Raw genomic sequence first — 26,611 nt, 5'->3', positions numbered from 1 at the left:
TAATTGCAGTTGTTCTAACACCTAATAAGCCATGGTTGGAAAAACAAAGGCAGGTTAATTTGTGATTTCCTCTACTCATTCAGAGGCAAATTAAGTGTCAAACAGCTAATACAGAGCATATTTCATTTTATGAGATTTTAATTTAATTCTGCGCCATATCGTTGATGCCTTAATATAGGGTGGTTTATCTAAAAAGAAGAGCAATTTATAAACCTCTTTCAATAGAATCATTAATGATAGGATATGATAGCATAATTATCGCAGTGCCTGCCATCCTTCTAAACAGAGATCTGTTGGCATTTCCATCATCAACACACGTCCTGTTTCCAAGAGACTTACCATTTAATTCATTACACTGGCACCAGAACAATCATGTGTGTGAAACAGTGAGACTATTCCCCAATTTTGTCTACTTATAATTAAAAATATTTATTCAAAAAATCAGTAAGCTCACTTTATTTCATTGTCTAGAAGCTAATTATAAAGCAAGCATTTTGGAATTCAACTTCTAGATAAAATCACTTTACTTTTCCAGGTTATCCTCTAAGCAAAGATGTGCTTTGAAGATTTCAGTAACCAAGTCATATTCACCTACATTACCCTCCACCCCTAAAATGATCCGTCACAGGCATATCTACATTTGCATCTAAGAAGGTGCCAAAGCATCCCAGGGATTCAGGATTGAGCCAGGCCAGAATAGAATCTCTGAGTGTTTGTCAGGCCCCCAATGGTCTGGATGCGAACTCTCTGTATTTGCTTACAGCATCCTGCTTTCAAGGGTGCTCACAAGAACATGATTTCATTGAACTCTTCGATTTGCAATTTGGAGAGTCGGGTAAGGCAGGTAACTTCATTTTCATGGAATGGAACTAATATATGGAAATTGTAGGTTGCCAATTCCCAGCACCAACAAGCGCAAAGCAAGAGCACAATTCAAGCTCTCTGACTGCTAGTCCACTGTTTACAGACTGGACCCTTTGGAGGTCTATGGAGCATATTAAACTAGGCACCTGAACAAGTGACTGCCTGCAAATATACCAGGTACGGGGACCACTAAGCAATGACTGATCAGACAAGAATATTCGTCTGCAATAAAGGCACACAAGGTGCTTAAGGAACAGCCTCTAGGAACAACCTTTGAGACTGCCCGCAAAGGTGATATCTGAAATAGGCCTTGAGGGATTTCCCTGCAGGTTCAGTAGTTAAGACTCTGCGCTTCCATTGCAAGGGTGCAGACTCACTCTCTGGTCAGGAAACTAAGATCACATGCTGCTTGGCCAAAAAATAGGAAAAAAAAAAAAAAGAGGAGAGAGAATGAGTTAGGCCTTGAGGATAAGGAGTTTAAGCAGGAGTTTGCCATGCAGGGAGGGAAGACCATTGAGCGTAATGCAGGGAAAATGTCATGTTATAAAAGCAGAGAGATGAGACTACCCCCAGCTTCCCAGAGACTACTTCATAAGTTCAGTGTCTCCATCCAGGACTCTGCAATGCCCAGCAGTCCCAGGAGACAATGACATCTTCCCAGCACCTTCCAGAGCTTCTCTTTGGAGCTTCAGGATTATCTACCAGCTTTATAGGATGAATCTTGGGTTACTAAACACTTAGACAGCTAGAGAACAATTTAGTCAATTGCTGCTAAATGATCCTAAAGTTGGCTGAAAAAGCAGGAAGTATAATCATCTCTCAGTATCTGAAGGGTTCCAGGACTATCACAGATACTAAAATCCAGGGATCTTCAAATCCTTTACATAAAAAGGCACAGTGTTTGCATATAACCTATGCAAGTCTTCCTGGAAACTTCAATCATCTCTGGATTAATTATAGGACCCAATACAATGGAAATGCTACGTCAATAGTTGTCAGTGTGCTGGAAATTCAAGTGTTGCTTTTTGGAACTTTCTGGGGTTTGCTTCTCCAATATTTCTAATCCAAGGTTGGTTGAATCCTCGAATGTAGAACCCCCCAAAGATACAACGGGTCAACAATACTAAAATCTACAAAAATCCCAGCTCAGCAGTCATATAGGAAATGCAACCCTCTTCCCTGGAATTCTCCAAACTTGACCTGTCTTATCCCATGGTGTTTTTATCTCTAAGTGAAAGTGAAGTCACTCAGTCATGTCTGACTCTTTGCGACCCCATGGACTGTAGCCTACCAGGCTCCTCAGTCCACAGAATTTTCCAGGCAAGAATACTGGAGTGGGTTGCCATTTCCCTCTCCAGGGGATCTTCCCAACCCAGGGATCGAACCCACACTGCAGGCAGACGCTTTACCATCTGAGCCACCAGGGAAGCCCCGTTTTATCACTAGCAAGCAAATTCTTTAGATACAGCAATCACGACCTAGAACAGTGGTCTATACAAGGGCTTGCTATTACAATTCTGCCAAAGAACCAAGACTTGGGGTTTTAATTGACAAATTCACATTTGAATTTAACTACAAGGCAAACTATAATGAACCCAGAGGAACTAGTTCATTTTCTCATCTTGTTGTTTAGTGGCTAAGTCGTGTCAGACTCCTCGCAACACCACAGACTGTAGCCCACCAGGCTCCTCTGTCCATGGGAGTTCCCAAGCAAGAACACTGGAGTGAGTTGCTATTTCCTTCTCCAGGGCATCCTCCCAATCCAGGGATCGAACCCAAGTCTCCTGCATTGGTAGACAGATTCTTTAGCTCTAAGCCACCAGGGAAACTCTCATTCTATCATATGAATTCATTTTTTGAAATTCTCTATAAGATGAGTTTTGAAAGAGTGAAGTACTCTGAAATTCTATAGAAAATCTGATCCAAATTACTTCATCACTGCAGAGACTTGAATCTGGGTGAAATCAGTCCTGTGCATCTCCCAGGTTCGGTGGGCCCTTGCTGGTTCTGTACCATAAAGCACATCCTCATCTGAGAAGCTTGGGTCCCATCGGTACTGCAAAACTTTGGGAGAGCAGGATGAATTCCATGGCAGATTTCAGCCTGAATTTGGAGTTTTCTTCCCTTTGTATAGGGAGCTTTAAATGGGCCTGTTGGTTTTATCTGAATGTATTTTTAGCAGGCTTTAGAACCCTGAAAATACTCGTGTTCCAATGAAACGTCAAAGAATAAGTCACAAGTTTCTGCATTCTCTCTAAATATCCACTTTTCCTTTAATGCTTATAGAAGTCTGAGCACAGATTTATGACTTACCTCCAGGCAAATCTGCTCTGAAATTACAGTTCAGTAATGGGAGATGGATCCAAAAAACTGTGGGTAAAATATTATATGTGTACTTGGGCATATAGTTAGGGCTGTTAATATCAATTAATTCTGTTCACAGAGGAGGACTTGTTTTAAAACAACTTCATTTTTCTTTGACGTATATGTAATTACACAGCTGTAACGAATAGCCTTGGAGATGCAATCTACCATCCAAATAACTAGCATTATTCTTCAAAGTATTTTTTGGGCTTTCTAACTTTACTGTCTCAGAATGAAGGGTAATTACTAGACATACTAAATGTAAAATCGAGGCCATTCAAAGGGCCAGCCCCTCCCAAAGGTTGACTCCCCTTGTTACAGTATACATCAGTTTTCTGGACAACACTACAAAATAAGGTCATTTCAGCTTAGGTGCAGGCTATCCTGAATACCTGATCTTCTTTCCCTCCAAACTGAGCGATACCACATTTATCTCCAGGACCTTGTCTTCTTCTTTTTTTAATATTTATTTTATATTAGAGAATAGTTGATTAACAACACTGTATTAGATTCGGGTGCATAGCAAAGTTACACATATATCAACTTTTTTTCAAATTCTTTTCCTATTTAGATTGTTACAGAATATTGGGCAGAGTTCCCTGTGCTATACAGTAGGTCCTTGTTGCTTATTTATTTTATATACAGTACTATGTATATGTTAATCCAAAAGTCCTAATTTATCTCCCCTCACCTTTGGCAACCATAAGTTTGTTTTCTCTGTCTAAGAGTCTGTTTTGTAAATAAGTTCATTCATATCATTTTATTTTAGATTCTGCATATAAGTAATATCACATGATATCTGTCTTTTCTTCCTTTTCTAATGTGTGTTAGTTATCACCCTCATTCCTGCCTTTTATCTCTGTGTAAACCATGTGCTCGATCACATTTGCCATTTTGTTTGGGTGACATTCCCATCAATCAAGTGACTGTTGGAGTAGACACCACAGGGGCTATGAAAATTTACCATGAAAATTTCATTATGACTCATTGTGATCCCTGGAGCAGGGCTTTCCCATTAACAGAAATCAGAGCATGAGAAACTTCAAATTCACTCTTGACCAAATACATATTCTGAGAGGGAACCTTCCATTAGGCCTCCGCTTTTTAATTTAGTATTTAGAGGCCACAGAGCACACGTCAGCAAAAATATATAGGAAATACGTGCCAGCCACCTCGTATGACAGGCATTCTTCAGGAAGCAGCAAGATGTGCTTCAGTGAGTCCAGGAACAGATAGGCTTGCCGTATTTCAAAAGTAAATCTTAGACTTCTATCACAGCTCCCAAGCCCAGTAGCTGTGTTGGTAACAAAAATCCTGAGATGGTAAAAGCCAGTATTTTGTCCTGTTTCTTTAATGGGCGAAGTTGTAATACTTACACATGCAACGGAGGGATCGGAGATGGATCATAATGGTAACGGCCCTCGTGGTGTCTGGCATCAATTGGTACAGGAGGATGGAATGCAGGAAAGAGATGAGGAGGGTCTGAAAAGGAAAGAAAGTCCAACCTGTATAAACAGAACACTTTGAAACAGAATTCCCACACATGAAGCCACGTCGCCACACTGTCTTCACAACTGATGCTGAAATTAACCTGAAGAACTTGTGGGAGAATTCTTGAAAGTTCAGGACCAAGCAAATAATACCAGCACATGAGACAGTAGAGCCACTGAATGCAACCTGAACCCAGACAGGAGAGCAAGAAGGAGGCACATCATGTGCCCCTAGCCTGGAAGAGAGACTTCCACCAAGCCAAGAGGAAGAGACGCCAAAACACTTCTTTATTTGCATTTATTTTTTTGGCCGCATCACATGGCTTGTGGGATGTTAGTTTCCCAACGAGGGACTGAATCCAGACACTCAGCAATGAAAAGTTTGGAGAGTCCTAACCACTCAGCCACCAGGGAATGCCTCATTTTTTATTTTTAAAATGACACTGTCATATGAATTTTAATATTTTATTTATTTATTTGGCTGTGCCCGGACTTAGTTGTGGTATGCAGGCCTTTTAATTGCAGCATGTGGACTGTAGTTCCCTGACCAGGGATCGAACCCACACGCCCTGCACTGGGAGCTTGGAGTTTTAACCACCAGGGAAGTCCTGTGACGTGAATTTTAGACAAAGACATAATATCACTACTAGTTTTCATCTCTCCCACACATGTAAGGAAAGGAGTTCTTTCAAAAGTCCCTGCTAGAATCCATGTCACATGTAGGCACACACACACACAAACACACACACACACTTAAATAATTCAAAAGCATGCTCCCTCCCACTCCTCCTTGTCCTAGGTCAGGCTTCCAGAATCCCAACACAAGGGCAGCAAATGTATAGGTTGGCCAGAGATGTTACATGGCCTGACAGAGGGACATTTGCAGTAAACTGGGGTTCCTTTCCTGCAGCCCCAACATTCCCCTTGGACCAACATTCCCTTGGCCTCCTCTCCTGCTCTGGCTCAGGTCAGTCATCACTGTTTTGAGGTTTCTGTGTGTACGCTTACTTAAAATAGTTCTTCTGCTCCCACTTGCCCTGATTATCTCTGACAAATCTGAAAATAAACTTTTTTTTTCTAAGTAGTGATTCACTGAAAGAACTGAAAATATCTTTACCAGATTTTATCATGAGGAAAATCCCCTACTAAAGTTTTTCCTGAGTTTCAAGAAGCAATAAAGAAACAAGTCCCAGATCAGGAGGTGAGCCTTCACAACTCTGAGGTGATAAAACAGCAAATACACCAGAACTCGTGTTGTGAATGTTACCTTCCATACGTGGTCGCCCTGGAAGCCTGCATGTAGCTGTCACTCCATTGTTGCCCAGAACACTCCCAAGAATTGATGTGTACACCAAACAGGCCTCAGAAGGGCTATGAGCTCCTCTGAAAAGTCTGAAGATTTTGCCCAGTTTGAGTGAGTGAGTGAAGTCGCTCAGTTGTGTCCGACTCTGCGACCCCATGGACTGTAGCCCACCAGGCTCCTCCCTCCATGGGATTCTCCAACCAAGAGTACTGGAGTGGGTTACCATTTCCTTCTCCAGGGGATCTTCCCGACCCAGGGATCAAACCCATGTCTCCTGCATTCCAGGCAGACGCTTTAAGCTCTGAGCCACCAGGGAAGTGTAGTAGGCGGTAAAAGCAATTCCAAATGAGACCCTGTGAACAGGCCCTGAGGAATGGCTGGAAAAAGTGACACAGAACCTCCCCATGGGGCAGGGGAGTGGGTGTGTCAAACATAGACGAGGGTATGATTGCATCCTCCACTGTGAGTTTCCTTAAGTCCTGGGGGTGACTATTATACATGTGCTTGTTGAATTCAAGTAGTTTTCACTTTCCTTCCTATACATTTCTCTTGTCCAAATTTTCTCCAACAAGCATCTTTCAGAATGTAAATATAACAACCTTTGTTTTTTTAAAAAAATGATATTTTACTTCCCCCTCCTGTTTTTTTTTTTTTTTAAGACTTTGCTCCTGCTGGCCTCCTTTGAGAATCTAAGAATATGATTAGGAGAATAAAATAAGAGAGAAATACTATTAACGTACAACATCACAGCCCTCACAGCACTATGGAGGTGCCCAAAGCTGAACTCCACCAGGTATAGAACCCAGAAGAAGACGTTCTACAGTGCAGAAAATGTGCATTACTCACTGCATAGTGTACATGCTCCTTATAAGATAAGGGCGGTGGGGAGGGAATGGTACTGAAGGAGGAAAGGAGTCATCTTGGTATTATCTCATATCATTGACATTGTGATATCATGATGTACAATGATGCTGAAAATTCAGTAGGGACATGCTGACTGCCTGATCAAACGCTATACGGTTTATAAAGTGCATCTGAAATATATAGTTATATTTTAAATACATCACTTAGGACATTATAAAAGGATGTTGGAATTGTTTTCTTTTGTTTTGCTTTGTTTTGTAACACAAATCTTCCTAGTTGGTGCACTAAGTTTAAATGTCCCAAGTAAACCAGGAATCCTGCAGAGCCCAAACATCCTATTTCATTTAACTCTTCTGGAAGAAACTGATGTATTCTTCCTAAAACAACATAAAATTTAGTGGTGTAATCTATTTCATGAATCTGAAAGTCTGAAATCTACTCAGTGAATGTTTCATGGTCTTCAGTTTTGAACAATCCCAAATGAATCATTGCGGTTCAGGGTCTGGTGCATCAGGGGTTAGGTGGATGGCCAACAGGCCCCGGGCGTGGTTCTCCTCTCCTCCTGTTAGCAGTCACTGCTGATGCTCATGGGCTTGCCTCCAGCAGACTTCAAACTTAACACAGTCGTCCATTCTTGGAAACTGGAGAAATAAACCTACTAGAACTTGTTGTAAATTAAGGATTCATACCATCTGACCGACCTCCTCAAGTTTTCCCTATGCATCATTTTAAATGGTGTTTTGAGGGACTTTGTGACAATTCTGTCAGACCTGGAAGATATTTTCACTTATTTACTTCTTGGTTCTTGGCTGTGTGATTAAATTCTCTCCACTAGATAAGTGGGTGCTAACTATATCTGCTTTTCTCTATGTGGGTGCAGCTATGAATTATGAAGTTGCACAAAGCCAGACTTTTTTCATACACACAAGAGCTCAAAATGTGGGCAGGTATTATACCTTCAAAATATGCCTCATATATCCAAAAAGTAACAGTCGTTATCTTTTATATGAGTATTTATAATTATGTTGCAGTGATTATATGCATCGGGGGTGAAAACCAGGCACACAATTCTATAAAATGAAAAGCATTTACCCAAGCAGTATAAATCTTCACCCCCAGGGAAAACTGTAAGACCCTTATGGACATATAAAAGGCACTGTCATCTTTATATTTTTACGAAATTATTTTAACAGGATTTTAACCCACTTTCTCTTTCTCTCTCTCACGCTCTTCCTTTTCAAAATGAGAGAGAAAATTATCAAGCACTGCAAAAATATTTAAAAGGAAAGAATTTAGGATTCGAATTAGTAATTATTGGGGCATTTAGTAGTTATTTCCCACTGTTGTGTATGTTTTGTGAGTTTAAAAGTTAATTCTGACTAAGTATGTGATGCATCTTACAGAATTGTTTTCTCAAAGTGTTTATTTATGTTACGAGAAAATTTATGAATCCTGCATTCTGGAATTAGGTTAAATAAAGAACCAAAAAATATGAATATGATCTGACTTGATCAAAGACATCTGATTTTAGTTGAAGCATTTTTATTCTTATTTGTTTCCTTTTTGATTTAGTTGAAAATAACTTCTCCTGGACTGATAGAGTCTGTGCAAACAATTACACCTCATGTCAGTGATCAGTGGAAATCACACCTCTTAAGCCGCTTTCGAGTAAATGCAATGAAACAGCTCTCTTCCAATTCAAGACACGCTTGACCACAGCTTAACAGTAGAGACGAAGCATAAAAATCAGGACAAGCATGTCCTTTAACATATGTGGCATCACATGACATTAATCCTAACACATCTCTCTCAAAAAAAAAAAAAAGATGCTGGCAAATCCTCAAACGTGGAGTGCGTCTCTTGCATCTCGTCGTTTCTATGTGGAAGATCGCAATATGCTCCATCAGAGGCCCAAGGAGCTGTCCAAGAAAACCCACAGGACGAAAACAGGCCTGTGTCACCAGCAGCCACCATAATTATCCACCTCCCAGTTTATTATTTACACATGAGCAGCACAGCTGTGGAGCATCATAACTCAAGAGGATGTGTAATAAGTCACCGCACCGCAGCCATCTCCTGCTCTGGCCCTTGACAAAACACCACATGATGACTTTTCCAAAGTCAGGCGAAAACTGCTGAAGCAGAAGGAAGTGCCACTAAACCTGGCTCCCTCCTATTTATCATACAATTTCCTGACTGATGGTTCCACAAACCAGCTGCTAAGTGCTGTGTACTCTGCTGTCAGCAAACTAACGGGCTAAATGGAAGACAGGGAGAATAATGTGCAGAACTGGGGGAATCAATTTTACTGAAGGAATTAAAATTCTACCAGGTGGGGGTGAGTCTGCAGAGCAGTGGGAAGCAGTCAACTGTCCATGCTTTGGGTTGCAAAGATGATTTATTACAGACTCGCGAGGGGTTTGACTATTGGACCAAATGCCTCTTAGACTAAAGGGAGATTTGCCAAGTGCGTATTATCCGAGGTGCAAGTGGAAGAGTCTTTAAACCCCATAAATATGTAATTGGCTTGACGCATGTTTAAATTGAAATGCATAGTAACAATATTTATGCTGGGTATAGTTGTCGGTATTCAATTTCATGCTGGCTGTCATCAGGCTGTGCATTGAGGGTCTCATTAGGAATGAGAGGCATTGATTTTTGGGTCTCCTTACAATAGCCTGGGTTATCATAAAACCTGTAGCCAGAGAAAGACACACAGAGGTTTATCTTCAGTTGTTGCATCCTTCTCTCAAGAAATAGTTTTAATATCCTCAGGCTATGAGATCTCTTGGATGCCATTTGGGGAGACTGTCTTTTTAAGGTTTGAAATGTACATACAAAAATTGTAGATTAAAAAAGAGAGATCAAAGGCAGCTCCATTAGTGCCCTGAAGGAGTAATTCACCAAATGATACTTTAGTGGCCTGAAAGTGCCCAGGAAACAGTATGAGAGGACCCACAAGAGTAAACCGCCCAGGGCATAAATTCTCTTGGCTTATTTAAATCCTGAAGTCATCTGTTCACTGACTTTGGAATTTATTCTAGATGAGAACTAGAAATGATTTTTCTTGTCATTGGGATCAGCCTTGACTGTAGGAATGTCCAGTCCCCTCCAATTCACTCAATCTCCTGCCATTGGTAGAAACAGTAAAACCCAATGTGGGCAACATCCACGATGCCAAAACCAAGGCAATCATCCAGCATAGCTCAAATGAGAGGTCTCAAGAGGGGAAGAGAGGAACCCTCACCAGTCTAATAAGATGACAGAGAGGCACCTGGGCCTCATGTCTGCCTCTTCCCATCTGGGCATCTCCAGTCATCACTTTGGCATCTATAGACCTTTTCCAGAGCTCAGTGGCCTAAAGGAGACATCACTACGTGGACTGACTCCAACACCCAGACTGACTCCCCATTCAAACATCCTCATGTTCCTGCCTGTGAACAGGATTATACCATGGACAGAAATATGCCTGTGGACCACAGAGCACCAGAAAGGGGCTGATCTGGCCTCTCTGAGGACAGACCCAGGGTATCTGACCAGGATTATATCAAGTAATAAGGCAGTCTGTGGTCCTGTTGGTATGCTATGAGCAGGATCTATGGTGTGGAACCCCAAAGGGACCCCACTGTGGATTCGCTGGGCATCCAGCTGGAATCATCCCATGAAGCATTTCATGGGGAATCAGGAATCTTCTTTCTGGTCTTACATGTATGTGGTGTGGAGCTGGCAGTATCTCTAGAATCAGGAGTGTAGACCATCTTGTTTATAAGATCCACTGTAATGTGGTACAAGTTTTAAGAAACTGTAATTCTGGTATACTCTGGACATCTGAGAGATGCCTTACAGTAAAAAAGAGCTATTACTTTTCACTTTACACCACGGCAGGAACCTTAACTTGTAGAGCATATGTCATGGGAGGCAAACTACTGCACCCGGCAGTTTTTGTAAATAAAGTTTTATTAGGATACAGGTGTTGTTTTGTTCGTATACCACCCATAGTTGCTTTCACACTGCAGTGACTGCCTTGGTGAGCTGAGACAGAGAAACACATAGCCCATAAAACCTAATATATTTTATACCTGGAAGTGTATATATGTCAATCTCAATCTCCCTCCCACCCTCCCCTTCCCCCTCATGTCCATCTTCCACATCTGAGTCTATTCTAGCCTTGGAAATTGGTTCATCTGTACCATTTTTTTAGATTCTACATATGTACCACAATGTATGTTAGTTGTTTTTCTCTTTCTGACTTACTTCACTCTCTATAGGAACTCTAGTTCCTATAAGCACAGGAAGCTCAATTCTGGGCTCTGTGATGACCTAGGTGGATGAGGGGCGGGTGGGAGGAAGGTTCAAGAAGGAGGGGATATATGTATGCATACGACTGATTTACCTCATTGTAGAGCAAAGGCACAACATTGTAAAGCAATTGTATTTCAATAAAAATAAATAAATACTTTTTAAAAAATGAATATACTTCCTTCTGGCCCTTACGAGAAACAGTTTGATGAACTTTGTCCCAGTATACCCCAAGAAAGCAATTCTCAGAAATGTTTACAATTCAGAAAAAACACATGCCAATTTTTTTCTTTATGGATGTGTAGTTTTTGAGAGACAACATATTTCATATGTGTAAAATACTGATATACCAATTTGACTTAAAAATATCTATAGAAGTGTCCATACTGGTAATTACTCAGAAAAGAAAATTTACTCTATGATTTTAGCAAAACCTATCACAAATAAATTCTAAGATAAAGATGATGATGGATTAAATTAACTATAAATCTAGCAAATAATGGCAATAATCACTTAACATTCGCAAATTGAAGTTTTCTTATAAGTTAACTAAAATATACACAAAGTTAACATAGAAAGCTGATTAAAAAAACTACCTTATTCATAAAACCCAAACAATTTTAACCTTCTGGCAACCACCCAACATTCCTGACATTCCTGACTCCTTCCGTTTTTTTCTTTTCTTTTTTTTTTTTGGCCTCAAGGCAGTGCTTTAGGATCTTAGTTCCCTGACAAGGGATCTAACCTGTGGCCCCTGCAGTGGATCTTAACCACTGGCCCAACAGGGAAGTCGCTGATTCCTCTTGTATGAATATCCATGGGCATTCCCCACTACACAGACAGCACTCTTTCTATTATTTCTTCTGTGGCAGCATGGAGATATATTAAATTGATCTAATATTCTACATAGATCTAAGTGCTACCCAGCACTGCACTCTAGCCATACCAAAACCCATCCAGGCCATACTCCTTTACAAGCATAATTATGTGTTTCTACAAGAAAATGATAAATAGCCCTCTGCAAGTAAATTAACAAGAAATCTGTCTTTACCACCTCAATTATATCCTGGGTAGTGAACAAAAAATTGATCTCTCCTCTTCCTGGTCCCTTTTAACTTCTTTTACCCAACTAATCTTCACAAGTTTTTCCACGAAAAATCATGTCCATTGTATTACCAATGGCAGCAACAGGCCACGTCTGCCCACTGGCTGGCCAACGAAATCTTCCACCTAGAGTCTCTGGAATGCACCTTGCCTATGATCCCATATGTATCCATCATATTTTTGTTGTTTCTAGCTCTCCTGCCAAGATAAAAGAAAAAAAATAAAGAGAGGGAAAGGAAGCAAAGAGAAATAAGAGAAGGTTTACAGCCATATACCTAACCTGCAAAACTATCCAAGGGAAATTACATGAAAACATATGAAGAGTCACTATATTTAAGCGACAACTCCATTAACTTGAACTATGGCATCCAGTCCCATCACTTCATGGGAAATGGATGGGGAAACAGTGGAAACAGTGTCAGACTTTATTTTGGGGGGCTCCAAAATCACAGAAGATGGTGACTGCAGCCATGAAATTAAAAGACGCTTACTCCTTGGAAGAAAATTTATGACCAACCTAGATAGCATATTCAAAAGCAGACATTACTTTGCCGACTAAGGTCCGTCTAGTCAAGGCTATGGTTTTTCCTGTGGTCATGTATGGATGTGAGAGTTGGACTGTGAAGAAGGCTGAGCGCTGAAGAATTGATGCTTTTGAACTGTGGTGTTGGAGAAGACTCTTGAGAGTCCCTTGGACTGCCAGGAGATCCAACCAGTCCACTCTGAAGGAGATCAGCCCTGGGATTTCTTTGGAAGGAAAGATGCTAAAGCTGAAACTCCAGTACTTTGGCCACCTCATGCGAAGAGTTGACTCATTGGAAAAGACTCTGATGCTGGGAGGGATTGGGGGCAGCAGGAGAAGGGGACGACAGAGGATGAGATGGTTGGATGGCATCACTGACTCGATGGACGTGAGTCTGAGTGAACTCCGGGAGTTGGTGATGGACAGGGAGGCCTGGCGTGCTGCAATTCATGGGGTCGCAAAGAGTCGGACACAACTGAGCAACTGAACTAACTAACTAATGCTAATGGTATATCTTCTTATGAAAGCATGGACATTAAAATATGGAAATTGGTTACCAATGATATATTCTTATCTCAACGATCAGTTTTTCTTTAAGTTGCTTCACCTGTGTCCTACTCTTTGTGACCCTACGGACTGCAGCCCACCAGGCTCCTCTGTTCATGGGATTCTCCAGGCAAAAATATTGGAGCAGGCTGCCATGCCCTCCTCCAGGGGATCTTCCTGACCCAGGGATCAAACTTGCATCTCTTATGTCTCCTGCATTGGCAGGGGGGTTCTTTACCACTAGCACCACCTGCACAGCACAATTTAAAAGCCAAATTCATAGTTTGGAAAATGTACATTGGGATTCATAATGCTGATGAAGTGAAGGCAGAGGATGAAATGTTTCCAGGAAAGCATTTGGTATCTCAGCTCTAACTACAGAAGCCTTAGAGACAGACTGAATTCAGAAGTCACCTGGCTTAGTGAGTAAACCAACAATTAACAACAATGATGAGGTCTAGAAGTTGTGTCCTAAGCAAAATAAATCAACTGACAAAAGTACTTCCAGAAGACTTCCCTGGTGGTCCAGTGGCTAAACCTCTGGGCTCCCAACACTGGGGGCCCGGGTTCGAAGCCTGGTCAGGGAACTATATCCCACATGCTGTAAGACCCAGCACAGTCAAATAAATAAATAAATATAAAACAAGAGCCCCCAAACATTTTTTTAAATATTGTAAAATTAGCAGAAGTAGGCTGAGAAAGGTAAAAGCAAAAGAATACAATGCTTTACATTTCATAATACCCATGTCTGTTTCTTCATGGGATCTTCTTGACAACCCTAAAATCATCATTTCCAAGGCTTTATTATTATTCCTCCTAAGTACCGTTTCTCCTTTTTTCCTATTACCACACAATCCTGAGGGGTAAGAAGGGAAAAATTTCACGATCTGCTCAGAAAAGCTAAATGAACAACCCCAATGTCACAGAAACCAGGGCCAAGTTGGTGTTTTCTCTACTCCACCACCAGAAGTGGCGCTCCCAATATGATGGTCCTAAACACCTTCAAGGAGCCCATCTCAGTCTCCATCCTGTTCAGAAGCAGGAACCAGGAAGAGCTCTCAGGCACATAAGCTCAGGTCTTCTGCATGGTATTAATAACTGCCTGGGCTGAGGCTCAGAGGTTCTGCAGAGTTCCACAGCATAGAATGATGCTGCTAGTCAGAGAGGGCCACCCATCCAAGTCAACCTTGGGAAATAACTTCTTTGGGTTGGCCAAAGAAGTTCATTTGGGTTTTTCTGTACAATCTTATGGAAAAACCTGAACAAAATCTTTGGCTAACTCAGTATTTTGAAGGCACTGGAAAACCTACAAAGACCTTCAGGATGTGCTGCTGTGCTGTGCTTAGCCTCTCAAGTTGTGTCTGACTCTTTGTGATCCCATGGACTGTAGCCCGCCAGGCTCCTCTATCCATGGGGATTCTCCAGGCAAGAATACTAGAGTGGGTTGCCAGGCCCTCCTCCAGGGGATCTTCCTGCCCCAAGGATCGAACCCAAGCCTCCCACATTGCAGGCGGATTCTTTACTGACTGGGCCACCAGGGAAGCCTGTGCTGGTTGGACTGGAGGCCAAATAATAGCAGCAGTGGACCAGGTCCATACAGCACTGGAGGACTCTTTCAACTACCTGGTGGGCCACAATAACAGGCTAAATTAGGGCCCTGAAAGGCCCTGCCATCTCTTCAGAATCCTGCCTGTGAAAGTTCCAGGTCCCCCTGACCTCCCCATGTTCAGAGCCTACTCCAGGCAAAGGCCTACATGCCCTGAGTTAAATCATCTCTCTGAAGTTCATCTTCATCTTCTAGCCCCGCAAGTCTGCCTGCCTCCTGCCGGGCCAGGAGTCACTTCATGTAGACAAGCAATGTCCCCACCCCATCCCATCCCATCACCCCACTAAGATGGGGCAGATAACGGTGGGCACTCAGAGAAAACCACCCTACGCTGGGTCTTTTCCAAGACACTGAAAAATGTGGACCCTCCAGGCAATTCAGGAGACTTGAGTAGCCTGCTAACACCCATATGGAAAAAGCTCTTTGACACAAAAGGTTAGAGGTCTAAAGTTTAAAAGCTCATGACAGAAATGACAGGGGCCCCTTTGCCCCCACTCCCCCTTTTTTTGTCAGTAACATCAAAGGCCCTGGCCTGTTCTTAATGCTATTATTGTTACGCCTTTGGAATCCATTGAAATTCCAGCACGTTGATTGCACACTGGGAGCCCTGAAAGGCTCCACTTTCCTGCCCCTTAAACCCTGAATTCTCACTGCCATGAAGCACCAGGAAGCAGGAACACACAAAGCTTTTAAGCAGAGAGTTTATTTAAGTGCTTCTTTCACCATGATTGTAAAATAACAAAGCACATGAAGTAAAATGATTCCCTTGTAGGAAGGCAAGGAAATCAGAGAAAAGGGAGAGGCTCCCCTATTTCTAAGGGGAAAGAAAAATTCTCCTTCACATGTCATAGTTCATGAGAATGCAAGTACCAAAATATTCCTGATTTTTCTCGTATCTCTCTTTCCCCTGAAATCTTACATTAGCCACTGGGCATACACTGGACACACGTCCTCAAAGACATTGGCTCTATGCGCATAGATCAGATGGCATTATCTGAGGGGATCACTTTCTGCTGAAGGATGGTGCTCAAAGGTCCAGCTATGGCATTTGCCTCTATGGCATCCCCACTACTAATGATTAGATGGCCACAATTTGGAAGTTCTCAATGCCTGAGTCTTTCTCTGATCCACAAATAAAGTTGAGTTTATAGAATCATTACACTGACAGCATGGATCAAGAAATGAGAAAAGTCAAGTTCATCTCAATGCCACACCTGAACTCTCTGAGCACCTTTATTGGAATGGGAGGCCCATTTAGCTGTGCCACCTGTGAGTTCCTCAATGATCATGACCATGTGACTTACCTGACTACCTCCCTCCTTCTCCATCCACTCACAGTCACTGAGATGCATCCATGACCCCACATACCCACACGTTCCTGGGTATGAGGATAAAAAGCCCAGAGCTGCTTTTTATCCACACACGTCCATGACCACCCCCACCTCCACTCCCCAAAGTTCACACTTGTTACTTCCTTTCCTGTTGGCTGTCCTTCCCATTTGAAACCACATTTTACAGATTTACCTAGAAACAAATGACTATAATCATAACAGATTTTTTTTCACACATACAATAAAGCCAACAAGATTCAGACCTATTTACTCCACAAAGCTGTCCAAGAGACCAAGTGACAAAGATGAAGGTTGTTCATAAAATCTAAAGTCCTCACGTGTAAGGGTTGTTGTTATTTCTAAGTCCTTCTCCTTCAACCCAGGTGTCCAAGTGAACAGTGATAGTCAACATCTCCATTTGAGCATCTTCAGCTTTAGACTTGATCTGACTGCTCGGTCCATGTTCCTCCCTTGCACTCAAGCCTGCACTGATCATGATGCACGTGGGGTTCTTCATCCCTTGTCTTTAAGTAAGTTTTGTGGCAAACACCCAACTCTGTTCCCCAAATTCCAGATCAGCCCTATGTAATGAGCCCTTATGTATGAGCCAAACGTAATGATCAACAATTAGGTGAGGGGGAAAGAAAGACAGCCAAAGATACAGGCAAATAATAAATAGCTCTCATTTTTTGAGCATTCACTCTGTGTTCAGGGTTATCTTGGGCTTTCCTGATGGCTTAGATGGTAAAGAATCCGCCTGCAATGTAGAAGACCTAGATTTGATCCCTGGGTTAGGAAGATCCCCTGGAGAAGGGAATGGCAATCCACTCCAGTATTCTTGCCTGGAGAACTCCATGGACAGAGGAGCCTGGCAGGCTTCGTAGCCATGGGGTCATGAAGAGTCGACAATTTTAGCATTAAGCAACTAACACTTTTCAGGGTTACCCTAACTGCTGCTCAGTTTTATTTCTACTACAAGACAACTCAGTGAAGCAGGTATAACTACCCCTACTTCACAATGATGAAACAGGAAATGAAAGGCACTGTTTAAAAAAAATAAAGACAACAGGCCCAACATGGAGTCACCTATGCTAAGTCCCATGTCACCAAACCCAGCAAACTGAGACTTAATGATAGTTTTGGCTCCCCTTAGAAATGGAATCTTCAACCAGTCAATCAGAAATCACCTGGTCGGCTCAAGCGAGGCAATTCCATCTCCTTAAGGAGAGTGACCTTGCCGCAACCAACCCACTTTCTGCTAGCATATCTCTCTTGTCCCAGCTCCCTTCTACCTATGAAAGTCTTTGACTTTGTATAGCTCCTCTGAGCCCCTTTCTATCTGCTAGACAGGAAAGCTGCCTGGTTCATAAATGGATGAATAAAGCCAGTAAGATCTTTCAAATTTACTCAGTTGAATATTGCTTTCTGAATAGCACTCAGGTAGGAACTGACAAGGCTGGGCCTCCGTCAAGTCCAGTCTGACTGCAGAGCCCTGGAAGCTTCTGATGACGAGGCTCAGGCCTCCACACAGAAAGCCTCATGATGGCTTCAGTGCTCTGCTGTCACTCTCTTGAAATTCTTCATCATTTTTGAGCAAGGGCCCCGAATATTCTTTTTGCACTGGGCCCCACAAATGCCATAGCCGGTTCAGAGTAGAGCTACTCTTCTCCTCCTGGGGACTCCCCTTGCTTCAGGTGTCCCCATAACAAAACCCATAGGCAGCTGAAGGGTATCATTTATATACCCACCTTCACCCTGGGTCCTGAGGTAGGAACAAGGTGAGCCTTCCTCCTCGGGTCCCCATCTCAGGTACACATCCTCGGGGGACCATCATTCCAGCATCTCAGACACTTCTCCCAGATACTAGGGACCCGGCCCACATGGAGCAGGTCCCAGCTTGTGTGGCAGGGTGAACCCAGCTGGATCCCCAATGACACCCTCTCACTAGCCTTCCCGAGGCTAGCAAAGTTGCCCTGCCAGCCGCCAGCCATCCCGAGGGCTAATTGGCTTGTTTTCATCTTGACTGAACGAAGCAGAAGTTCCCTCTACACATAAATAAATCACAATTACTAACTGCTAGACTGGAGCGGCTCTCTCCTCCCCTGTGGCCTTGGCAGAGGAATTCCCAGGCCCGCCGGGCGAGCACAAAAGCCCCAGACTGGCCGGGCGATATCCGCTGGCTGGGCTCCGTTTATTATTTAAACAGTAACTTAACGACTCTTCCCGGAGGTGAACGAGGCCAAACTGTTTTCCTTCCCTTCACAAAGCAGAGATGCAGGGCTTATTTGAATGTCTTCAACGTTTACTTTAGTTCCCTTGGTTAAATACCTTCCTCCGCAGAGTCAAACAAACAGTTCACTTCATTAGAAAGGCAAACAATTTAGCAAGAGAATACCAGTACTTGAGGGGGACCCGCTTTGAGCCCCAAAACCCCTCTTCCCTGGGAAGGGGGCCCAGGAGGGTCGAGGCAGCGCGTGGAGCTCACTTCAAAAGCCTTTTCACAAATACTTCACACATTCACTGGTAATTAACAGATAACCCCAAAGAGATTATCTGCCCAGAGGCTGAGGGCCCTCAGAGGATTATCCACAGAGAGAAAGCAGAGCCTGGAGGGCACACCCTTTTTTCTTGAAGTACAAGTGGATCAAGTCTTCTGGGAAAACACCCAGAAGCTACCTACCCCCCGCCCCCCGCCCCCGCCACACCCCCATTTAAAATAACAAAGCCACAGTGCATGGAAATAATATTCATTGGAGCCACAGCTGCAAAGTTGGGCCTGGGGAAAAACCAGGGCCAGGGCAGCCAGGATGGCATGGATAAAATGTGCAGGAAAAGACCAGGACAAGAAGGCAAGGACCATGCGGGGTGTGTTCCCAAGATTCCAGCTCAGAAGTGGGGGTCACATTTTCCAGGCAAAAACTTGGTGTAAACTGGGGAACAGGTTGTGAGTGGGTTAAATTGGTGCTTTCTCTGGTAGTTATGAGAGCCCAGCATAGGGCAGGTTGGCAGCCCACTGGCCCACTGAAGCCTGGAGCACCTGTGGATGGCTATGATCACTCCAGCCACATACTGCAGGCCTGCAGTGGGAACCCCTGGCTGGGGAACCCCTTGGCAGATGGAGACAGAACCCCACGCCTGTCACCAGCTTCTTCCAGTACAGTGCATCTCAGGCCTTTATATCACATCCATCCATCCAGGGCACAGGAAACCATCTGAGGTTCATATTAGATACTTAAGGAGTCTGAGACTGACGTGTACACGCTGCTATATTTAAAATGGATAACCAACAAGGACCTACTGTATAGTCCAGGGAACTCTGCTCAATACTGTGCAACAATCTAAAAAGCAAAAGAATTTGAGCAAGAATAGATACATGTATATGTATAACTGAATCACTTTGCTGTATACCTGAAACTAACACAACATCGTTAATCAACTATATTCCAATATAAAATAAAAAGTTAAAAAAATAAAGAAAAACTAGAAAGGATCCACTCTCCTTTTTCTTTAAGAACACACATACCCGCTGCCACCGCAGGTACACATACATCACAACAGGAGACAGTAGTGGCAAACAAAACTGGGGCTGGGCGGGCAGCCCTATTAGACTTGAATTTGGGGTTTCACCTACGTTGTGCTTGTACTGAACAGGGTCAGAGTAAGCAATTCCCATACTCACGGTTTTTAAGAAGTTGGTAAACCTCAAATGCCAACTGCAATAAATCATACAAGTCTCTATTAAAACTATAAATCACTCATGAAATTTAATACTGTCATGAAGAGTAATTAAGTGCTAATGTAATAAATCTACAAAAGAAAAAACAACACACACAACAATGAGGAATCTAAAGAGCAAAAGAATGCTTAGGTCTTAGAGCTTTGAGACAAATCTTTGTGTCCCCTCTCCCCCGAAAGGAAGTCTGCCTGCTGCTCCTCAGGGATAGGGGAATCATTTAAGGGCCACCCGCTCAAATAAACTCAGGACTGAGAGCCTAGAACATAATGCCCTTCTTCAAAACAGAAAAACCACACCGAAAATCTGCCCTGGTTCTGTGCTATCTTGCTAAGGAAAAGAGAAAGGAACCAAAGGAGGGGCAAAGAGGAGTGATTCTGTCCGAGATGCATCTTGAGTTAAAGTGAAGAGTCTCAGTTGTTCCTATGACCTTACTACCTCACTTGTACTGACCAAATAACGGTTTTGTTGATAAATGATTTGTTCTCAGCTCTTCAACTACTCTGTCTTTTCATTTGACCAGGATAACTATGGAGAAGGTGATGGCACCCCACTCCAGTACTCTTGCCTGGAAAATCCCATGGATGGAGGAGCCTGGTAGGCTGCAGTCCATGGAGTCGGACACGACTGAGCGACTTCACTTTCACTTTTCACTTTCATGCATTGGAGAAGGAAATGGCAACCCACTCCAGTGTTCTTGCCTGGAGAATCCCAGGGACAGGGGAGCCTGACGGGTTGCCATCTATGGGGTCGCACAGAGTCGGACACGACTGAAGCAACTTAGCAGCAGCAGCAGGATAACTGTAACCAGGAATTCTTTCTTGGGCTGCTTCAGCCGTAGGCTGAATCACTCAGGGCTCAATCAATGGCTGATAAATACAGTAAGTCCCCTACATGCGAACCTTAAAGTTGCGAACTTTAACAGATACAAACGTACCCTTGCATGTCCAATCACGTAAGTTAGTTCACGTGTCTGGCATACACTGTCCTGTGCCTGCATCCTCTACAAGTGGTTGTGTGTAGTTTACTGTACAGGACTGTATAGAGGACAGTAGCACCGTGTCTTTATTTCAAGCCCAGGATGACCTGCAGCAAGCATAAAAGCAGTGATGATGTAGCTGGTATCTTCTATTACTGACAATCCTTCAGCTCCACCATCTCCTCTCTCTCCTCCAGTCAGTATCTCTTCTTGCCTGTTAATTCAGTTCCATTCCCTGTATGCCAGCTGTTGAACTGTACTACTGTACTTTTCAAGGTAAAGTACTGTAAGATTAAAAATGTTTACTTTTGTTTGCTTTTTATGTATTATTTGTATGAAAAGTATTATAAACCTACAGCTAATGGTGCCTAGGCGAACTTTCTTGGACTTACAAACAAATTGGACTTATGAACGTACTCTCGTAATGGAACTCATTTGCATGGAGGGGACTTGCTCTATGTACATGAATAAGTAAAGATGGATTCACATACAAACCTAACAAGCATTGCCAAGTCCCAGGCACCACATGGGCCATGGAAATACAAGGAGCCTAAAAGTAGGGAGTCCTGCCCAAGAGGAGCTGGGGGACCCACTGGTCACAAAGCCATGAACAAGAATGTCAGCTCAAAGAATCCCAGTGAAAAGATGGTGTTCAGGTGAGCAGTGAGTAGGGGAAGCAAGGAGGGCGGGAAGAGGGTCAAAGAAACTCCCTCTTTTTGAGGGAAAATCTTGTTCAGAAAAAATGAGTGGGAGCAAGGTGAGTGAACTCACAGAGAGTGTGTGTGAAGCAGCCGGGTGTGTGGGCGGGCCAGAAGGGCCCAGGAGTGGTTTAGGGCAGCAGTCCCCAAAATTTTCGGCATCAGGGACCAGTTTCACGGAAGATAATTTTTCAATGGACTGGGAAGAGGGGTGGTGGTAATTCAAACGCATTACATTTATTGCATACTTTATTTCTATTATTATTACATCAGCTCCACCTCAGATCATCAGGCATTAGACCGAGAGGCTGGGGACCCCTGCTTTAGAGCACTGGTCTTCAAACTGCAATGTGCCTCCCATCACTCTTTAACAGGCAAATTGCTGGGTCCACCCTCAAGAGTCTCTGATTCAGTAGGCCTGGGGAGGGGAGTAAGGATTTGCCTTTCTAACAAGTTCCCAGGTGATGTTGAAGCTGCTGATCTGGGGGACTACACTCAGAACCTGCTGGTCTAGGGGTGAGTGCAAGAAAAGGAGGCCAGGCCATAGAGGCCCTTGCATGCCGGCCAATGGGCCCCAACAGCGGACACAAGAGACTTGAAATGATCAGATGTGCATTTTGCAAATATTACCTTGGTGGAAAGTGGAGAATGGATTGAAAATGAAAGTGAAAGTCGCTCAGTCGTGTCCGACTCTTTGTGACCCCATGGACTAGTCCATGGGATTATCCAGGCCAGAATACTAAAGTGGGTAGCCTTTCCCTTCTCCAGGGGATCTTCCCAACTCAGGGATCAAACCCAGATCTCCCGTGTTGCAGGCTGATTCTTTCCCAGCTGAGCCACAAGGGAAGCCCAAGAATACTGGAGTGGGTAGCCTATCCCTTCTCCAGCAGATCTTCCTGACCCAGGAATCGAACCAGGGTCTTGTCAATTGTGGCGAATTCTTTACCAACTGAGCTATCAGGAGAATGGATTGGAATGGATGAAACTCAGTGGGAAGCAAGAGATATAAAGGCCCCTAAACTGAGGCAGAGCAGTGGGAAGATGAATGGTTGGAGGAGAGCCTGGGGTGAAGAAGGATGAAAGGACACATGGCTGATAGCAGAAAAGGCTGTCTCCTAGGGTCCCTTTGACAGTGGTGGGAACACAGGAAAGGCAGGCAGAGGCTGAGGAAGAACCAGTGAGCAGGGACGGATTCAGGCTGGGATGAATGGGGTTTGAGGTTGTGGAGGGAGGTGGTTCCAGGTCTGGAAGGAATCCCAGGACCCAGTCTGCCCTGCAGTAGGAGATGCAATTCAGGGGCAGTGAATGCCATCAGAGGGAATGAAATCAGACAGGAGGCAGGTACCGAACACGATCAGTAGGGCATCTGGAGTGAGACCAACCAACCGTTAAGGGACGAGCAGAGGAAGTGCACAAAGCAAAGCTGTGAGGGGGAAACGCCAGAGCTTCCAGGGAGCCAGCCGTGAATGGTGTGGAGAAGCCACAGGGAAGAGGTGGTACCTCTCTGAGAGTGGCAGGTGGTGTAGGCTGGAGAGCTGGGGAGGTGAAGAGTGTGACGCGCCCCAAGAAGAGTGACTGCCAGGGCAGCAGCTAGAGAAAGGGAGGGTCAGAGAGGAGTTTGGTGTGGCAGTTTTACTTTGATTATAGAAGGGAAGCACCTGAGCATGCTCTGTAGGCAGAAAGGAATGGCAGTTGTCATAGCCAGGCTGGAAGACAGAAGTGAGAGGACAGCGCTGGTGGAACTCAGCTTTCCTAGGACTCAGAACAGGAAGCAGCGCCATTCAAGGAAGACAGAGAATAGGAAGGGACTTTAAAGACTCTTTAAAAGAGCATCAAGTAAAAAATTTAAAAAAGGATCCATTCCATCCCAGGCTCACATCAGACCCTGTGAGAAACATCAGAACCTGTGGCAATGCGTAATCAGAGACGGCTCTTTTATCTGGCAATGCAGGAGACAAAGGTTCGATCCCTGGGCTGGGAAGATCCCCTGGAGGAGGGCATGACAACCCACTCCAGTATTCCTGCCTGGAGAATCCCATGGACAGAGGAGCCTGGTGGGCTACAGTCTCATAGACTCACAAAGAGTTGGACATGACTGAGCAGCTCACACACATGTACACAGAGGTGATTTACAATGTTGTGCTAGTTTCAGATGTATAGCAAAGTGATTCCGTTACACATATACATGTATTCATTCTCTTTTAGAATCTTTACCCAGATTATTACAGGATATTGAGAGAGATGGCTCTTTTAAAACTGAGGTTGCAATTTAACAAAAGAGGCGGGAAACAGGCCATTCTTTCTAGGAATTTCTGTTAGGAGGATGCATTCAGAAGGCTCAGACCCCTGGCTTCCTTCCTACTGGCAAGCAGAATTGCTGTGACCAGCCAGGAGTTCGTGTGCCAGGAGTCCCACAGATGGCCGACTGTACCTCCTTTCACCCCTGAAATGCTCATTATGGGGCCACATTCCTTTCTATCTAAAGAGAAGGAATGAAGCAATTCCAAGAGCCAGGTCAGAGCAGCAGAGAGCAAACAGGATGAAAGGGAGAAATCTACAAGCAAAATCAACCACGGAACTAGATTCCAACTAGGAAGAAGAACGGAGTACCAGGTGCCCACAAACAGTAAGCTGTCTCAAAAGACGGTCACCTGACAGTTTGGTGTGAATCCAGAGTCCCTGGGTTCAACATTGTCCTGGGGGAGGGGACAGAGGCAGGTGGAGAGGGACTGCAGGTTGAGGCCTAGGCCAGGCTGAGCCAGTTTTATGAGGTGGCAGCAGCTGCGGCTGCAGTGAAACCAGCAGAAGGGACGTTTAATGAAAGCTGTGGTCAATTTCACCCCCTTCATGGCCCTGGATTCACTCTCTTTATTTACAGTCCCAGACACGCTGGGGAAAATCAGAGAGGCCAGGAAAAGGAGCAGGAAGAAAGACAGAGACAGAAAGGGTTAACAGGCAACAGCTTTCTAAGGGTAAAAAACAGTTCAGAAACAGGGGAATTCACTGGCGCTTCCTGCCGCTTTTATTGCTTTCGCTCAACAGCTGGAGAAAATGTTTGATCAAAATATTTGTATTATTGTGTTTAAGTGAAATGACATATGACAGCTCATTATCCCAAACTCAGAATTCCCACAGCATCTGTCACAGCCACCCTGTTAGAGACAGTCACTCCCCTTGGAAGACAGAGAGGCATGGAGGGAAGATGCAAGAGTTAGAGCAGCAGGCATCAGACCCCAGACAGTCCCAGCTCCACAGGCCCTCACCCAGGCTCCGATTAGACAGGAGAGGATGCTGAAGGGGGAAGCGGGGGAGGCCCATGCCATGCCCCTCCCCCAGGCATCAGCAGCTCTCCTCTTCCCCCACAGTCAGGAGCATGAAGCCCATCTCACCCAGGGCTTCCACAACCAAGGAAGTGGTCAGGATCTCTCCCTCCTAGACATTTGGTGAAACAGTTTGACAAACTCTGTGTATTGATCTAAATGTGTATGTATATCTGAGTCCCTTCTCTGTTCACCTGAAACTACCACAACATTGTTAACTGGCTATACCCTCATACAAAATTAGAAGTTTAAAGTTTAAATAAATAAATTTTAACCCAATATCCCTCCCAAGCCTCCAGGCAGGTGGGAAAGAGAAAAAAAATTAACTTTTAAAAAATTATAATGTCGTTTTCTCCATCCTGAAGTGAGTAATGACATGGTTGCACAGAACTTGTCTTTGTGACCCTAAGTTCCTTTCCATGACACCTTTATTTTTTATATAAATATCTGTTTATTGGCTGTGGTGGGTCTCTGTCACTGCACATGGGCTTTCTCTAGTTGCAATGAGCAGGCGCTACACTTGGTTGCGGCGCTCTGGCTGCTCATTGCAGTGGCTTCTCTTGTTGCTAAGCATGGGCTGTAGGGCACACAAGCTTCAGTAGCTGCAGTAGGTGAGCTTAATAGTTATAGCGCACCCCCAGGCTTAGCTGCTCCAAGGCATGTGGGATATTCCTGGACCAGGGATCAAACCAGTGTGCCTTGCATTGCTAGGTGGATTCTTAGCCACTGGACCACCATGGAAGCCCCTCCATGACATCTTTGACGTCGTTTCCTCAACCCTGTTCCTGCTGTGTCCTTCCATGATACACCAGTGAAGCCCTACAGAACAGCTGTTCAATGTTGTTGCTGTCAGACACACAATGGAAGCAAATCATCTGACCATGTTCATAGCACATTTCTGAGAACTTTATTTGCCTTATTCAGTTCCCACAACGATCCCATGAGGCACAGAATATTACATCTCAGATAAGAAGGTTCCTGCTCAGAGACCCTCAGCACTAGGTCTCCAGTCTCAGCTGACAGGTGAAGGAGTTAGGATCCACACCTAAAACTTCGGAGTTCTAAGGCATATCTATCCTCCACTGTATCCTGATGCTGCTTCCCACTGAGAAATGAAGAAGTGTGCTGAGTCCCCATCAGAAAGCTGGAGGAAAGGCAGGTTTCACTTCAGCACACACTTAGCTAACCCCAATTCAAAGGCAAAAAGAGTTCACTGCATTGACAGATGACCAGAAAAAGAAGATGTGGTATATATATATAATGGAATACTACTCAGCCATCAAAAATGATAAAATAATGCCATTCGCAGCAACATGGATGGATCTAGAGATGATCACCCTAAGGCAGACAAAGAATGACAAATATCATATTATATCACTTATATGCAGGATTAAAAAATAATACAAAGGAACTCTTTACAAAAGAGAAATAGACTCACAGACATAGAAAACAAACTTACAGTTACCAAAGGGAAAAGAGGGGGGTAAGGATAAATTGGGAATTTGAGATTAATAGATGCACACTACTATATATAAAATATCAACAGATAAACAAGAGCCTATTTATAGCACAAGGATATTCTATGTC

At 43.8% G+C, this 26,611-nt stretch overlaps 1 protein-coding gene across 1 annotated transcript in view; it reads right to left on the bottom strand.

The window, feature by feature from the left end:
• The window catches only part of GLI3 (GLI family zinc finger 3), a 312,258-nt gene that overhangs the window by 137,059 nt on the left and 148,588 nt on the right, over window positions 1-26,611 (bottom strand). The window contains exon 4 of the mRNA XM_052638613.1: window positions 4,605-4,710. Within this exon, the coding sequence (XP_052494573.1) occupies window positions 4,605-4,710 (106 nt within the window). The remainder of the gene's footprint in view (window positions 1-4,604; window positions 4,711-26,611) is intronic.

Source organism: Budorcas taxicolor, chromosome 4, assembly GCF_023091745.1.
Source record: "Budorcas taxicolor isolate Tak-1 chromosome 4, Takin1.1, whole genome shotgun sequence".
NCBI lineage: Eukaryota > Metazoa > Chordata > Mammalia > Artiodactyla > Bovidae > Budorcas > Budorcas taxicolor.
The sequence above is the reverse complement of the archived record's forward strand: the minus strand, read 5'-3'. Positions and strand labels throughout refer to the sequence as shown.